General features: G+C 41.5%; 1 protein-coding gene across 1 annotated transcript in view; it reads left to right on the forward strand.

Annotated features, from left to right (window-relative positions):
• The first annotated feature begins 4410 nt into the window (after positions 1-4410).
• Positions 4411-18480, forward strand: part of C5H14orf132 (chromosome 5 C14orf132 homolog) — a 46958-nt gene continuing 32888 nt past the window's right edge. The window contains exon 1 of the mRNA XM_010711884.3: positions 4411-4781. Coding sequence (XP_010710186.1) covers positions 4755-4781 — 27 coding nt within the window. The 5' untranslated portion in view covers positions 4411-4754. The remainder of the gene's footprint in view (positions 4782-18480) is intronic.

Raw genomic sequence — 18480 nt, forward strand, 5'->3', positions numbered from 1 at the left:
CTGGGAAGGTGCTTGGATTTCACTCAGGGAAAATAGCAGCTTGAAAGACAAGGGCTGCATGGTGTTAATTTGCAGGTGATGCTGTTGGTGGTGGTGGTTTTTGTTGAAGGACAAAACACTGTTAGAAAAATTAACGTATTTTCTGATTAATCATTTGATTTCTGAATGAACAGAGAGAAAGAAGTCAAATGGTTCTGAAGGGATTTCAAGCAGACTATGTATGAAAAATTCAGCATCCTTGGCCTCCTTTATGTTAACTTGAACAGCTGGGGTCTGTCAGAGATAATGTGCACTGTCTCCAGATGGGATACCACGTGTCACTGGCTGATTCTTCATTAAGAGAATTAATTGCCTTGTGTGACTGTAACCTGCTGCAATAAGGCAGCAGTAGGTTAATATTGTAGTTCAATAAAAATAGCATTTACATACACTGAAAATCCACCAAGAAGCCAACGTAATACTCTTTCCCATAGTGGAAGTTAATCCTCCCTATATACATTTAAGATTTAAATAATACAAACCTAAAAATTGGTATTGTGTTGTCTTAGGTAGCAAAATACAACATATGGTAAATAGGGCTGCACAGATACAAACCCATTTAAAACCCTCTTCAGAAGCAAGATTCAGTTGTCATGTTTTGTTAAGTTTGTTTTGCGAAGCAAAGGCAGAGCTTATGCACACATTCAGAGCAACAGAGGATTTCCTACTATGCCCCAGGAAAACTGAAAAACCAAGCTATTCTCTAATGCAGTCATGTTCTGCTGTAATAAAAATGCGGTCTTTTAGAAAACAGCTTTAAAGCTAATTAAAGAGTATCTTAGCTTGTTTTTAAGAGTAATGTTATACAACTGTATTTGCAGTTTTAGCTGTCAGCTACTGTGCTTGTCCACAACAACAGCAAATCATGACATAATCTATTTAAGTGATCTAGATAGTTTTGACGGGAAAGCTGTAACAAAATGTTGACAACACAGCTGCCAGATCTCAATTTAAATTCTCCATCAGCACTACTAGAAGAGAGATGGTCTAAAATACTTGCTTTATAGAAGAACTTACAGAGCTATTGTAAAGCAATTTCCATCCACAATTCATTTCTGGGGAAGAAGGAAAAACAAAATTTTGTATTTTTGTGTTAACGTAATAAAGGCTTGTAACAAATAGTTTGTTTTACCTTAGAAATTATTTTCATCTTAATTAGTGCAGATCTGTGCTGTTCTAAGAAAAAAATAATAATCTAAATAGTAATCAGTAGTGGGAACTGAAGATTTTCCTTCCTTCCTTCCTTCCTTCCTTCCTTCCTTCCTTCCTTCCTTCCTTCCTTCCTTCCTTCCTTCCTTCCTTCCTTTCTTCCTTCCTTCCTTCCTTCCTTCCTTCCTTCCTTCCTTCCTTCCTTCCTTCCTTCCTTTCCTTTCCTTTCCTTTCCTTTCCTTTCCTTTCCTTTCCTTTCCTTTCCTTTCCTTTCCTTTCCTTTCCTTTCCTTTCCTTTCCTTTCCTTTCCTTTCCTTTCCTTTCCTTTCCTTTCCTTTCCTTTCCTTTCCTTTCCTTTCCTTTCCTTTCCTTTCCTTTCCTTTCCTTTCCTTTCCTTTCCTTTCCTTTCCTTTCCTTTCCTTTCCTTTCCTTTCCTTTCCTTTCCTTTCCTTTCCTTTCCTTTCCTTTCCTTTCCTTTCCTTGCTAAGAAATACAAGAAGTAAATGAATAGTTTAAATAGCGTAAAGGGACAATTTCCCTTCTAGACTGATTTTGACTGCCGCTATCTCCCAAGATAGATTAGCCAAATTCCCAGCTGAGATCAAGAATAGGACTATTTAGTGGCATCTAGATGAATCCAGCATTGGACTTTATGGATGCTCGTGGTTAGATCACAAGCAGATCAGCTGGTGTAAGCAGTAAGCCTTAGCATGACTTTATGATCTATCACTTTAACTGAAGTCTCTGGGTGCTTAACAGATATCATCACCTTCTATCTATATTATCAATAAAAGTATAAAGACTTGATGATGGGTACCACTCTCCAGTGTCGCTGTATGCAATAAATGCCTCTTTCTCTAACCTAATAGGAATTTCTCTGTATCCACAACAGCCAGAGGTTTTCCATATTACTATGTAAGCTTGTGCTATAGAAACTGAAATCAGCTACTTACTCTCCTCTGTATTGATCCTTGCTTTCACTAACTCCATTTTTTTACAGATTTTTTTTCCCAAAAAAAAGTCAGCATGGAAATTAAAACTTGAAACATGAAAAACTCACATTTATTTTCCCCCTGATCTCTCTGTAATGTATTCCTGAAGTAAGCAACTACATGAGACAAGGAAGAGGAAATCAGTATTTGAAATACCAAGAGTAAAAAGATAATTGTACAGAAGTATATTAATTGACTACTGTAAATGTGGGTCATTTTCTCAGTGGAAAGGCAAAATTATTCAAAAACTGATGCCAAGAAATCCAAAGCAATGATGAGCCATCACCCACTAAAAGGCCAGTTACAGGCAAGAATCTTATGCTGTTACGTACTTAGGAACCTCTTGGGGATGACTTCGTTGCCTGAACCTGTTGAATATCACAGTAAAATACTTGAAAATCTGACTGAACAATCTTCTTGCCACTAGCAATCCTCATTAAGTGTTTTTAGAAAATGGACAAGGCATCATAAGATCAGACAAAGACAAATATAGTGCCCATCAATAGTCTCAGAAGGCAAGCAGTTGTCCCAGAGAAAATACTCCTCTTCGTGTCACAGATAGACACAACCTTAGGAAATGGCCAGTGGAGTAAGGCTATGTATTGCCTGACAGAGAATGAAGTTTTGTTCACAGGATGCTTTCAAGAAGAGATTTCCTTGTTTAGAGGACTGTAGATGTAACTGGCTGCATTTTAGTGCATGGACTAGACTGAGCTCCTTCCCAGATTTGCCTGTTTTATGCTTCAAAAAATTAACCAAATGTAGAAGTCATTGGAACTTTAAAGCCTCAATTATTTTGTTTTTTCTAATGGAATGATACTATAGCTGGTACTGCAAATGCAGGCAGCCTTGGCTGCTTTCACCATGCGGAGACACATCCCATGTAAAATTTATCTGGATAAGGACTAAAATGATTTTGAATTTACTTTATGGCTTCTGATGCACACACCAACATTCTTTCAAAATTTTGGAGAAAATCCACAAGTAGACAATTTCATTATTTACAGAACTGAGTTTAAAAATTCATAAAGTGGCACTGTCTCTTTTGGATTTTACTTGTTAGAGTTAATGGGTCTCTTGACATAAAAGCATTCTTGGCAGGTGCTCTAGCAGTCAATCAAGTAAAGCACTGATGTAAAGCAGCTGAGCTTCCTTTCACCACCACCTGCTGCAACAGCACAACATTATACCAACCCAAGAGCACACAGTTCACAGTACAGATGTATGTGCTATTTTATTCCTCTCCATTTTAAAGCCCCACAGCAAAGCTGTGTCTCCAATTAGTTCCTCTATTGACGTTACACTCATACTCTCCTCAGGTCCCTCTATTAAGCTGAAGTAGTAAAGATATCTCAAAATGGTTTATTCTTGGAGATGAAACCAGCACAAAACAGAAAGACATTAAAAAATCTCAGGACAAAAAAATTCAGCACGTAAGAATTTCCATTTTTATTATTCTTCTGTTCTAGTTGGTGTCAAAGGTTTTTCAATGCCACCCAATGTATGAGTTCACTGAATTTTTACTCAAAATGGCAGTATCTGGAAATTCAGGAGAAAATATAACAAAAGGCATAAAATTTATTTGCGATGAATTGTTGAATGGTAAATTTTGGACTGAGGAGGAGAGAAGTTACAGATGAAGTTGTAGCAGCTAAGTCATGAAAACGTCTGAGAATGATGTCTCCGAAAGAGTGGTCAGGCAATGGAATGGGCTGCCCAGGGAGGTGGTAGAGTCACCAACCATGGAGGTGTTCAAGGAATATTTGGATTTTGTGTTGAGGGACAGGGTGTAGTGAGAAGTATTGATGATGGGTGATGGTTGGACTGGGTGATCTTGTGGGTCTTTTCCAACCTTGGAGATTCTATGATTCTATGAAGTGTCACAAGTTCTTTTCAACAGTGGTATTAGAAGGTGCACTGTTGAATATTAAAAAAAAAAAAAAAAAGAAAGAAAAGAAAAGAAAGAAAACAAACAAACAAAAACAATAAAGACGGATTTGCTAGCTAGGCAAGAAAAGCAAGGATATAGTAGTCAGTGCATCTCATGGGGTTTGTATCATGCAAAGGATCAGCAGATGCGGAGAGAGCCGTGCTGCACCTGCTCCCTAGAGCGTTTCTCCGGCTTTGCCCAGCACCGCCCGTGCCTCGACCCGTCCTCCCTATCTCGGTATCCACTGGGGAGCACGAGCTGCAGGGCAATTCCACCAAGCTCCAGCCCTGAGAAAAGAACAAGACGCTACAGAGCAGGGGCGTTCCCCACTCGCCCTGACCCGAGAACGGCGGTGTTCCACGCGGGCGCTGCCCGCGGCCGCCCCCCGCCCTGTGTGGGCGGGACGGCCCAGCCCACGCCTCTTGGAGCCGGAGCAGCGTGCCGTGCCGCATCGTGCCGTGTCGAACCGGGAACCACCGGAGCTGGAACTGGTCCCGGTGCCGGTCCCGCGGCCGCGCCCGCCGCTGCTGGGGGAGGCGGCGTCCGCTCCGCGCCCCCGCGCCCCGCCCGCCCCCGGCAGCAGCGGCGGCAGCAGCCTCAGCACCTCCGGCAGCTCGGGCAGCAGCTCCAGCGGCGGCAGCAGCATGGACCTCTCCTTCATGGCCGCGCAGGTAGGCGCAGACCCGCTCCTGCTCCCTTTGCCAGGGGCGTCGGCGTAGGGGGAGCGTAGGGAGGCGAGAGATGAGTGGCTGCGCCGCGTCGGGAAGCAGGGAAGTGGCAGAGGGGGGGAAAAAATAAAATGAAGAAGAAAGGAGGAAGAAATCGGGGAGAGGAGGCTCTGAAGTTGCCGGGTGCAGCAGGTGTCAGCGTCCAGCGGTGGGACCGCTCCTCGCCCGGCCCTGGAGCGCATCCCCCGGGCCGCTCCGCTGCCGTCACGCTGGGGAGGGAGGCGAACACAGTGTCGTCTCTGCCTCTCGCTGTGGGCTATAAATAGAAAGCGGAGATCTGATTTTTCGGTTCTTTTCCTCGCTTCCACGTTTGTGCACGCATCTGTGTTTGTATGAGTTGTCTTTGCCACACAGATTCTGGCCTGGTGTATGCAGAGATGCTCCTGTCTGCGTGGCCAAGTTGTTTCGAGTCATGGCTAAGTTTGGGCTTCAGCTCAAGGGTTGTTTGTGAATATTGGCGGTCAATGTACAGAGAAGCACCTCAGGTCTATAGAGCACCCAAAGACAAAAAGCATCTTGTGAATCCAAATGAATTAGATTTTTAAACAGACAAACAGTACAGACAGCATCACGCATATTGAGCATCCATTTCATGTTTTACCACAATGATTTCTTCTATCTAGAGTAGAATAATTCCATTGGAAGAGACCTTTAACTATCATCAAGTTCAAACTGCTTGACCTCTTCAGAGCTAACCAAAAGTTAGGGTGTATTATTGAGGGTATTGCCCAGAAGCCAAAGCACTGGCAGCCATGGGCTATCAGCATGTGCCAGAGTTAGACCACTCTTATGGCAAACAAGCATTTTCTTAATGTCAGGTTGGAACCTCCCCTGGTGTAGTTTTGTGCTGTTCCCATTCTATTGTTGGTTATCAGTGTGTGACTATAAACACAAAATTGTGCATGTAAATAACTCTATGTATGGATGAAATTGTTTGTTTTCAAGGATTATTTGGATCCAAGTTTGAATTTTTGCCAAAAGATGCCCCCCATTGTTAAGAGGTGAGGCAGGGGCCCACCAGGCTTGTTGGTAATGCTGCTAGCTGAGCTTGCTTATCTGTCTTCTGCTCCTTAAGACCCTGTCTCCCTGTTCTGTAAGTGGAGGTGAAGTACTGCAGCAGCTTGTTCTAGTAATGGGAGTGCACTGTGCCAAAACTGGGACTGGTACCACCCTTTGGAGCCTCTGCCTTACTCTTGTTGTCATGTTTCATACATCTTTTACCCCAATTCTGTATATTCCACCAGGCTGTGCTTCATCCTCACAGGATAAGTTTCCTGTATAAATACATCTTGCTCTTACAGACTGCTACTGCAACAGTATCTATCAAATTGTGTCCATGTCTTCCTGATTCTGTGGAGCTGGTTGGTTGTTGTTTGATCAACAAATGGCAAAGAATAATCTGTTTGCAGTTGTTATGGTGAACAAGGGGGCTTGCTCAGACAGGGCAACTGTGGGCTCTCCCAGCAGGTGCCTGGGCTGAGGTCTTGAGGCATACTCCAAGAGGTTTTTGTGTAGCTGTCTTAGAATTATAGGAGAGGGTTTCCTGGACACTACTAAAGAAAATGTTTTTATGTTGCTGTATGCTGTAGATGCTGCTCTTACCCCTTGCTGTTCCCCTCTGATAGGCCTTTTGCACCTCTTTCTGACCCAGGCAATGCTCCAAATCTGTGATCACAGAGGCACTTAACCGCCATGTCACTTCTAGAAGTGATGTACCACTCTTCTTCCACTTTCTTTTCTCTGCTGTATCTTTTCCTCCTTTTTTTTGGAGTGCTTTTTGTGGCTTTTCTGGTGAAACGGTCCACTGAGATGACCCTCGGTGTGGAGGGTGTATGAGAGCAGAGGAGAAGGCTGATCATTCCTAAAGATTCTCTGCTGTTACTCATTAGTGTCCTGGTGGTGGTGGTCAGCAGGACTTGTGTTTTATCTTGTGAATGTCAGGTTAATACTTCACGACAAAATAGGCAGACCTAAACTGAGATCCTTAATGGCAAGAAAACACTGCTTGCCTCCCAAGTGAATTATAGGACACTTCAGGCTATGTTCCTGTAAGTTGCTTTTGTGCCTTGGACGCCCTGAAACTATTTCTTGTGCTAGCAGAAAGATTAATGTAATGCCCTCTAAAAGATCTATTAGATGCCATAGAAAGGATAATGTTTTGCTGTTAAAAATTGTTGTGGAAGATTGGAGATTGTCAGAGCAGCAATGCTAACAAATGTGTGCACTGTAGGTACAGCACAAAAGTTAGGCTGGCCGGCTCAGGCTCTTGTGTCTGAACAGCTCAGCTGTACAACATTTATTAGTATGTAATGAAGAACAGCTTTCGACTCTGACAAATCCCTCGTTAAAATAAGCCTTTTCACATCTGTGTGCTCAGCAGTACTGGGCTGTGGAGGCTTCATTGTCCCCTGCTCTGCAGGTGCTCTAATTGATTTCCGTCAGGTCACTTGTGCTAATAGGGAAAGCCTATTAGTTAAGATTTTTTTTTTCATTTTGAATCCAGATTTTAATTAAAGTAATCCTGTGTCCCTCAAAATACCATCAAAGATGTTCAGTTGCTGCTGAGCTGTGTGACTGGTGTGTGTATGGCTTGTTTCGGTGATTTCAGAGTGTTCTTGTAGTCTAGGCAACCTGAGAAAGTAGCCTCTTATTACAAGTAGGGCCTTCAGCTTCCAGCATCGAAGCCTGATTTGGGGGACTTGAGCACTGCGTCCAGGCTAAGAGCATTCAGTGCTTTTCAGAGGTGGCTGTGCATTGCTTCTGGTGTTGAAATGTTCAGCAGCAAAGCAGGGGTCTGGGTTTTGCTATCAGACGCTTGGTGGCAACTTGTTCCCCTCCCTCATCTTATGCCTAAGAACAGGCTAAAGCATTTCTGCTGGGGAAGCTAATAGTAAAAATTGTATCAGAGTTAATAACATTGTGAGCAGGGCTGGAACATCTATTCAACATGAAAAATAGAGGCACGCAGTGGGAAGCTACAGAGGAAAAAAATGATGTCATGGTCCTCAGTACAATACAAATCGATATTAGCTGAACAGCACCTGCAGTCATAATAGCAGTTATCTGTTTTTCAGGATTTGTGTTTGCAATTTACCTTTCCCTTAAATGACTTCTGTGTTTTTTGTTTCATACTCAGAATGCAAAATAGACTTCAACTTGCAATATGTTTATAGTTGGGTGTATGTACATGTAGTAAAAATACTGCTGTAATGATCAGATAAATGATCTTTTACATACAGAACAGAGAAGAGCAAGAGCTTTGAGAACATGCTCAATTCTGTAGAATTGTTTTTGTCTTACTCACATACAGTTTGTGTATTTATCTATGTGTTCAGGAGCTCTTTTAAAACTGGGGATCTGGGAAATATGGTAAATAGAACTCTGTTTAATTTCAGTGAAGAAAAGTAGATTATTTTTTTTTTTTAATCTTGAATTTCTATTATGGTGTTGAGGATTTTTTTACTGTAGACAATTTTAGAAAGCATGACTCTGATCTATTTAAGGAGTTAGAGAAACATGAACAAACTTGGTACAGAAAGCAAGACCACGTAATAAAGAGAACTTAGACTTCGTTGGTTTTGTGTTCTGTATCACTCTCCTGGTATTTCAGGTCTGATCAATGATCACTCCAGTCGCTGTGTCTCTTTCATTGTTTTGGCAGTAGTTCAGGTCTGCTGTGTTCCCCAAAACAGGGCAGTGGGTCTTGGTGTACCTTGAAGAAGCTCTGTAGCTGCCTATGCCCCTTATCAGTATGAGAAGTCTGAGGCTGTCATGCCTCTGTATTAAAAGTATGTTGTTATGAGCTGTGTAACTTCTGGAAAGCCCTGGAATACCCATAGTAAACTGAGTTTAAGATGAGTTTGATTTACTATTCATATTTTCCCAAAGATACAGACTGCTCATGTCTATGCTGCAAAATTGATGTATGTGTGTGGAGGATTTGCTTGGTATTTTGGGAAATCTAATCACCTGGGTGAACAGAGCTGCTGCACATCTCCAGACATCTGAGACATAGCTGCTGCTCCTCTTAATTCCTTTCTAATGAGATTTCTGGATGCTAGAAGAGGCACAATTAGGACTTGCTCTAGTCTGCTGTACAGAATAGAGGAACCAGAGCCCAGAATAATTCCATATCTGTTTTCCAACTTCTCTCTTAATGTATTTTCTGTCTCGAGGGTCAAGGCATTCAAAGCTTTTATTAGTTGTGTGCTCTCAGCAAAGTATTCTGAAGATATTAAACCCAAAAGGGCTTAGATTTGTGGGTTTTGTAGGTTATTTCCACTGCTTTAAAACAGATCCCAGGCTAGCTGCTCAACAAAAGCTTGTGTGTGTGTGCCTGTGTACACATTTATGTTCTGTGAAAGCTAACTGCCGAGACCATCAGACCTTTGGGTTGTGTTTGTGCTTTGAGAATCTGTGCTGATTTGGAAGCTTTAACACCACTGATGTAAGCTTAGGCAGACACACTGGTTTTATTTTACTTTTTTTCTTTAAAAATTGTGCTTGCCAAAAAAACCCCCACAAAACTCTAAGGCAAATCATGTGGCAAATTGTGATTTAACCTTTCCTTGTCAAAAGCAGGACTAAGTTTGTGAGACAAAAACTCTTTGACCTGTAGCATCAAACACTAATTATGCTAGCTAGGAATATGTGGGCATTCTTTTACAATTCAGTGGTTGCTCATGTACTGAATAGTAGGGCACTAACTTACTCAGCTCTGCTTCCTTCCAGAGGTTAAGGTGAATTTCTCTGTCACTCTAGTTCCTCCAGATAGTCTTGCCTTATTGTAAATAGAAGTCAGACATTAGAAAGCTGAAAGAGCAAATCAGAGTTTTGCTGAAGGTGTCTCAGGTGCTTGAAGTTAAACTTCAGTGCCTTGCTGTGATATGGCACCCACCCAGAGACCAGCTGCATAATCCAGATGTTGCAAAATGTTATTCTATGTATGGAAATCAATACTGTCCTCATCCAGGATGTCATTAGCAGTTGAGATGAGAAACGTTTTCTGGAGAAGTCTTTCTGCTAGCTGCTTGGTGCACCCACATTAGATCATTTTTGGGAGGAGTGGGAATGAGGAATCCCTGCATATTTCTTATCACTCCAGTGACAGTGCACACTCCACTTCCAAGTTTTCTGTAGCAGAAAATTCTGTGCCAGCAAAGCTTTTGAAAGTTCTGCAGAGATTTGGACTAACTGATTTGGTCAAGCGTGAATACTGCACTTTGGGAGAGGCTGCTGTTTCAGGCTGTAATTGCTGTCAGAGATGCTAAAACCAGTGATTCCAATCCAACAAAACACTTAAGCACTTATTGCACTCGGAGCACGTGTATGCTGTTCAGTAATGTCAGCAGGAATGTCCACTTACTTAAAAGGTCATATCCCAAAGCCTGCCACTGATAAGGTGAGAACACTTTGCAATTCATAGAAACAGCTCTTTGAAGAACAAGAGGAGACCTTTTAGTGGTCTTTTTTTTTTAATTCGGAAAAGACTATGTTTTGGTTTGACTTGTAATTCCATTGATTTTTTCCAGTTTCTCTTAGGAGACGTGGTAGGAAAATTGACAGGGGAGGGAAAGGAGGAAACTGCTCATGTTCTCATTTGTACAGTCTATGTACATACTTTATAAAGAGGGTTAAGGAGAGACTGAAAATAATATTTCATGTGCCGATTAACTGTGAGACTAATTGTATGAAGTGTTTTTAGTTTTAGTTGGGTTTGTTTGTATCAATTGACTCCATTTTCAGTGGATATGGGCTAAATGATTCACAAAGGGCGCAAATCTCAGACACTTCCATCTGTGCTGAATGCAAAAAGCAGACTTGTAAGATGACTGCAAATGAACACATTCACATGCATTACAAAGATGAACCAGCATCAACAACATAGTTGACTGCAGCAGCAGCTGGGGTCCTATTATACACAGCAAATAGCTACAGATGGCAGTTAAGAGAAATTAGGGCTGAAGCAGTGCTACATTCATGTCAGGCATCTTGCTTGTATAGGTGTCTGGTATTTCTTTAGCAGAGAGGATGCAACTCTGGTACACTGAGCAGCAATGCTCTTGGCAGACTTGGTGAGAGCTGAACTTACTGAGTAGCACAATGGTGTTCGGCCCATAGACTGGAAAATCTAGACTGGAGATACATATGTAATAAATTGAATTTATGAATTTGTTAGTGACCTGCAAACATGGGGAAGCTTCTGTTTTATGTTTTTTTGGAAATGGCATGGATGGTGGCCATTAAGTTTCACCATTTAACTGCTCTTAATCTTGTTCTGATAACAGGCAGAAACTAAGTTCAAATATCTCCAAATGAGACAAAGGAGTGCATGGGATTTAGTAGAGCAGCCTGATGCATTGGTGAGAAAATATGAGTGTTTTCAAATGAACTGCAGTGATGTGGGAAGCAGAAAATTTGAACAATAACCCAAATAAATTCAGCAGTCACCAGCTCCATTAGCTTGCTGCATCTATCTGCTGGGACTTGCTTTTCTTAATGTATTTTCTGTCATGAATTGCATTATCTCCCTATGCCAGTGAGGTCTGTTGGAGTCCTGTCTGTCGTTTTGGTAGGCTCCGTAGCTTGATGAGTGTGTAGTATCCTAAATTGGATGAGTTTTAACCTTTTCCATTCTTCACAGGGGTGATGGTTTTTAAAGGTATGTTTAGAAATAGTGATGGCTCTCTGCTATTCTGAGCTTTTTTTTTTCCTAGCAGATACTCAAATGTAAAAGGAAGGTCAGTGAAAATTGGTGTGAACTGAAGGCAGTCATCACTCATCAGTGGCTTCATCTGCTTCTTGTGCCTGGGGATGAGTCAGGAGTTGCTCTGTTACAGTGGAGCAGCAGCACTTTCAGCGTGGTGGAAGCCACTGGCAAACACACTGCTGACACTGCATATGTAAACTGTTAGCACTAGGATAAAAAGAAGGGTCAGAACAAAGTGTCAGACCTCCTTGCCATGTATTTTGACGGTGCTGAATGTGCTGTCCAGGCTGTGCTCTCCTATAATCTCTAGTACTGGAGTGAGCAATATTTGTCTCTACATTGAGCGTTTAAACAGGAGAATACTCCATGATGCCAAGAACCACGAACATTTACTGAATGAATGCTTACAGCTTTGAAAGAATTAAGCAAGGCATCACCAGATCCAAGGTAGCTCTCTACAAACACATCCAGACTGTGTGCACGGGGCAGCCAGAGCTGGTCCTAGCTGTGGTCACTGGCCACCCTTTCTCTTGCAGGCTTGCACACACACAGCACTTTCAAGTTGTTCTTGCAGCACTTGGTGTTTGCGGCAGCATGTATTCTTAGGCTGAATCTTTAGTGTTTCTATTCTAAGAGATCAATTCCACACTCCTAGAAGCTGCCAGAACCAAAACCTGCCAAGCGGCACTAATTAGAAACCATTATTGTTACAGTCGCTTCAGAGAAACTCAACACCTCTTTGCTTTGGGAGACAGAGTTGGGTATGAGGCCAATTCTTCTTGTTTCACAGATTATTTTAAAAATCACTTCCACGCTAGAGATAAAATTTTTTAAAAATTAAGCTTTTAACCTCAACTATTTCTGTTTGCTGCTGTTTTTCTTATAAACCTTTCAAGCATTAGGTGACAGGGAACAGTCTAGGGATAAGCTGTGCAGAGTTAAAACAGGAAAAAAAAATTCAACCACCAACTTTCACTGTGATGTGTTTTTTTTTTTTTTTTTTTTTTTTTCCTGTCAATTCACCCTCAACTGGATGAGCATTTTCAAAAGATGGGAAATTGTGCTGAGACTTCATGAGATGTTTTGGGAGTAATTAAAAGCTCCCAAATCCATGGAACTACTGCATAGAAGCAGAAGGGACAACCATGTCCATCTAGCTGATGTTGTGTATGTGTGTTGAGGTGCATGCAGAGAGAGGAAAAATAACAGCTGAACAAAGAAGGAACAAAATGTATCAAAATACACAATTTTGAAGAATTTCTGAAAATGCAGCTGAACACAAGGACTTGAAGCAGTAGATCACACAAATTCTCTCAGCCATCATTTAAGTGTATACTTAAAGTATGCGAGTAATCCTCTGATCTACACCTTTGTTAAAGGAAGTATATAATTAAGTGCCCTGATGATGTGCAGTAACTGCCAGAGCATTCAGAGTTACCATAACAGCTTTTCTTTGAAGGTGAGCTCCACTGAAAATAGATCGAGTTGTTCCTTTCTATTCTCTCTTTCTTTCCCTGCTTGACACATCATGTAATTTTATTTATATATTTGGATTTGGATATTCTCACACCTTTTCTTTCATAAAAATTTCCATCCAAATGGTCTTCTGTCATTTTTGAGTGTCTTCTTTCTGCACCTCTCCTATCCCTATGCCTACCTTTTATAAATTATCTCGGCTGCTGTAGTTGCACCAACTGAACTCCAAATCGTTCAATGATCTAAATTTTTGTTTAAAAAAATCAGCAAAAAATTAAATATTTCCCTTGTGCAGGGGCATGTTATCATGCCTTAACAAGGATTTATATGGCTCTGAAAGACAGCGAGCATTTGCACAGGGTTGGATATATCCAATTTCATCCTGTGTTGCTAGAGCTCTTTGAATTGACAGGAAAAAAAAAAAAGAAACAAAAATAAACACACAAAAAAAACATTGTCTACAGAACGATAGAGGAAACAGCTTAAATTTGAGCAGAGCTAATTCCACTATATATGTAGAGTAATGAGCTCTAGAGGTCAAAATCTGTTGTCCTAACAACAGTATTTGTTCAGTGTGTGATTCTCGATAAACGTTGTACTCCTGTTTCTGTACTCCTTATTAGCAGGTACTTGCAGATCTGTAGACTGATCAGCCTAGTAAATTGGTATAGAAAAGATGTATGTTTATAACATATTGCTTATCAAAGGTGAAAGCAGAACTGAGTCGGGCCCTCATAGAAGGCCACTTAGGTTGGTCAGGAAGGAGTTGCACTCAGTGTTGCCATACTGGTTGTCTCGTATCACCTCCCTCTCTTTTGTATGCCTTAACATAGCTTCCAGGAGGATCTGCTCCTTGATCTTAGCTGGCACGGAGGTGAGGCTGACAGATCAGTAGTTCCACGGATCAACCTTTCTACCCTTCTTAAAAATGTCTGTGACACTGCCTTTGTTCCACTCACCAGGGACTTCAGCTGGCCACTGTGATTTCTCAAATATCATTGAGGGTGGCTTGACAGCTATGTCAGCCAATTCACTCAGGACTCTGGAATGCATCTCATTGGGACTCATAGACTTAAGGATGTTCAGGTTCCTCAGGCAGTCATGAACCAGCAGGAGGGGCATTTCCCTTCCTCCCCCCCCGGTTCCCACCTTCTGAACAAGGTTCTGTGTAGAGCAGTCACTAGTGAAGACTGAGGCAAAAAAAGTTGAGTACTTCAGTCTTCTCCTTGTCTGTGATAACCAGTCTGCCTACATTGCACACAAGGGGTGGTACGCCTTCGTGGACTTTCCTTTTCTAGTTGATGTACCTATAGAAGCAATTATTATTCTTTGCACCTCTTGACCCTGGAACCTGGCTTTCCCAACCTCATCCCTACAGAGTGTAGCAGCATCCCTATTCTCCCTTCAGATTACCTGTCTCTGCTTGCAGGTGCGTTTTTTTCTTGTTCTCCAGTTTCATCAGCATTTCAAACTGCAGGTGCTGCTCTGTAGAAGGATTCATGCTGTGAAATGGTTCCTTCGTTGCTGGTCTTTGAAACATCTGACTGAGCATGCTGTGCAGATGGGCCAGGCAGGGAGGTCCTGAACCAAGTCATTGTCAAGGTGGCAGATGTTTTATTCCCTGATGACTCTCGAGCACATGAAATGGAAGCAGCAGAAACTGAATTGCTGTGCTTGCTCTCACTTATTCTCCAATGTTGTTTTGCAACTTGTTTCTCCTGTAATCTTATCAAGTGTGAGAAGACACCTGACTTCTCTTACAACTGTGCTTTGTATTTTCACAGGTAACCTTTACCCAAGCAGCTATAATTTTCAGCATGGCTGGTTTTCATAGTGCATCTTTTGGTCAAAGTACGTAATACTCTTAACGGTGCTTTAAAAATTAACATTTGGATGACAAAATAAACGGTCCTACCTCAGAAATATTTGTCTAACAACCTCTGGTCTGCACAGTACAGAAAAGGCAGAGGAGGGCATAGGCAAGGCGGAAGGCAACATACTGATATAAGCCACTGTCTTACAGTACCAGTAATCTGTTGCTGTTCAACAAAACATCCAGGTACCACTGTATGGCACAGAGAATACTGAACTGAAGGGAAATAGGAGATAGACAGCAAAGGTATCCTGGGCCTAACTCTGGTGTTCATCTTGAGCGTGCAGCATGGTATGATTTGAATTGATGCAGAGAATGCTAGCCAGTCTGTGGGAGCCAGTTTGTTATTTCTGAAAGTTTTGGCTTAAGAAACGATAGCTAGATTATTAAAAAGCTTAAATTCAGCTCTAGAGAATAAATAGAAGTCATTGAAAGCTGGTTTATCTCAGCACGTGATGTTTGCTATTAGAAAACCAATTACATGTTTTTCCACTTGGGTTCATTTGTTCAAGCAATAGTATCATTTTTTCTATACAAATATATTTTTTTATTAGTTGGTGTTTTCTTCTTTTTTAAATTGCTACAAAAAATGTGGAATTTGTTTTACTACGTTGGATTCAGCTGGACTCCACCACATCCATGATGTTGGATTTTTGTTTGTTTTAACAGAGACATGTAACATGTAGGGTATGGGTGCATTATTCCACAGATCTCTGTAGCTATTTCTATTATACAGTTCTAATTCTATTATATAAGTGATGATTTCATATGCAATTTTACTTTGGGTGAGGCATGACTGGAAACTGACTCTGCTGTGATACCATGAAAGAAATAAAAATCTTCATCAGAACAGATTCACAAATTGGGGCTTTCTCAACAAGGAAGCTTAAACTCTCTGTGAGTAGCAGGCAAAAGAAGCAATTCCTTCTTAAGCCAGATCAGGTGGCCCTGCAAGTAAAACTCAGTGCATCCCTGGAGTTCTCAGTTTGGATGAAGCTTGCAGCCTTGCCTTTCAAAACTAGACTTCTGATTCTCAAACTGTAATTTTCTTGTGTTTTAATTATAGTGTGGTGTCCTTCAAAGTGAATCTAACAGGTGATTTTAAGGTTGGAAATCTCAGCTTGTCAGCTTGCACTATTTCAGCAAAGGCCTGTCCAGCTGTGGAATGGGGTATTCTCTTCTCCATTTAAACAAGCAGCATCTCTGAGTGCTGATTTTGACAGATGTTTAAGAGTAATACAGCTTGTGTATAGCTCTTTGCCTGAGGATTATGCTACGCTGCTGTCATTCCCTGCCTGTCTCACAGGAGGAGCAGAGCAGTGACAACAGAGGAGATGCTGCAGCTGTCACACCTTTTTACAGCTCCTTGCTCACTGATGTGAGGATAAACAAACTTGGTTTGTTCATGCAGTTGCATGATTAGCAATTTATTTTGAAAATTGGTCATTTGAAAAATACAAAAGCACAAGGAAAATAGCTCTGACAGCACTTCCTGTGCAATTTACAACCCAGCGCTTGACCTAAGGCTTGTCTTTTCTCTCTATTAACTTAAGAGTCTACATAAAGGCTGCATCCCTGTGTAGTGGAAGCACATGTTTCTCCTCTGTGAGGATTTGGCTCTCCAAATACAAGTACATAGCAATTCTTGTTCACTGCTGCCTCTTTATTCCCTGGTTTTATTACCAGTTCTGAAGTGCTTACCTCACACATGGACTACTGGTATTTACTGCAAAAGGGCTGAGTGAATTCATATTTGAGTGGATGTCTAAAGAAATAACAATTGGAGATTAATTTCCTCTTTTGCTTGAAAACACTGGGCGTAGAGGGGAAGGGGGGAAAAACAATATTTGAAAACATAAATGTTTTCTCTTGGATAACCATGAAACAAATACTCAAGCTCATATCTTCCAGCATTGCATCCCCATAAATGCTGGCATGAAGCAGAATATAATTGCATGTTTAGTTGCTAAATATTATCTACTTCAGTACAGTGGCTGCTACAGAGAGTTTTTGTATGCAGGCTGACCAGCAGTCAGTGTTCAATAGTAGGACCTGCTGGTCCCTTTCGATTTCAGCTATTTCTGAAGTGTGTGGGAAATGATGTGATTATAATCTCAGCACCCTGTGGGTGCTAATGCGTGGACAGTGCTTTTGGGGATGTGACCTTAGAGCTGCAGAGGAACATCTTATGCTTCTTGATTTCCTCTCGTGTTGGGAGGCTGCATCCCTGCTGCTGCAGCTGCCTGTTGTTAATGTGCTGATGCAGCCTTGCACCCAACACCTGGGTGACACAGCATGTGGCAGTGCTTGATTACCTCAGCTGCCATTTGACCTTCTTGTGCCCAGTCCTTGCTGTGGCTCTGTGTGATATTGCTCCTCCTTTCCTCATCAGCTAGTACCAAAGATGCTTTAAGCAGCACAACTTCCATTCATCTTACAAAAATGCTGCTGTTGCTGCTATAGGAGCATTTATTTAATTTTTTATGTAGGTTACATTTATTTTTGTGGGTCTAAATTCAACTGTGGACTATACTGCTGAAATTGAGCCCAGGATTTTTGTGGTGAGAACTGTCATTTAAATTTTTGACTTTATTTTTTTAATCTGCTTCACAGAAATCACTAAATAGCCTTGAAATCAGTTCTTAGGAAAATGTGATAACATCGCAAAGAAACTGGTAATGGGAACAATTGACACTGAAAGGCTGGAAGCAAAGAAGCAAAGTAGATGTAAGGGCATATTACATCATGTAAAATAAGATGCCTACCATTGTGGGTCTGTGCATGCTTTCCTTGCTGCCTGAGAAAGCCCAGAAGCCTCTTGGCCTTATGGCTGCTTAACAACAGGGCTAGCCCAGACTTCATCACCAAAATGCAGGAGCAGACAGCTGCAGGTTCATATATCCTAGGCAGAGCAGACACCCTTGAGTGGAGAGTCCAACTGTTCTGCTCTCCATCTGCTCCTGCCCACCAGCACAACTGTCCTCATTTTTCTGAGGGAAGTACCTTTATCCAAGGAACAAGAAGAGAGCCTAAGAGAAGGGGTGTTTCCCTTATGCCCACTGTCTCATATTGCTCAAGGGATTTCTCAGATCCGCATCTCTGTGTGAGCATATTGAGCACTCCTGTCAGCCATAAATCATCAATGGGAATAAACACATCTTGTCTGAGTTAAGCCCACTGCCTTGTTCCATGCTCAGAGCTCTCTGGTGAAGAACCTTTTCCTCACATCTACTCTGAACCTTCCCTGTTCTTTTCTGTCAGTAGGGATTTTTTTATTTTTAACTGAGATAAAAAAATAAATAAATAAATCTCAAGCTACTGTTTATGCATCTATTCTGAGATCTGGATTTCAAAAGCATGTGTTTAGATACAGTTTTTATGCATCAGTTCATCATTCTACTTGCATAGTCCATTTCAGGTTGTTAGTCTTTGTTTATCTTTTTCACCTTGTCGCTGTAATTGCAGTCATGCGTGTATGTCAAGGTGGGATAAATACTGTACTCTTTCCAGGACTTTCTGCTCAAATTATAGTTGTTTGTGGCTGCTCTGAACCTTTTCACTCAATGTCTTTTAAAACAAGTCTT

This window comes from Meleagris gallopavo, chromosome 5, assembly GCF_905368555.1.
Source record: "Meleagris gallopavo chromosome 5, MGAL_WU_HG_1.1, whole genome shotgun sequence".
NCBI classification, from domain to species: Eukaryota; Metazoa; Chordata; class Aves; order Galliformes; family Phasianidae; genus Meleagris; species Meleagris gallopavo.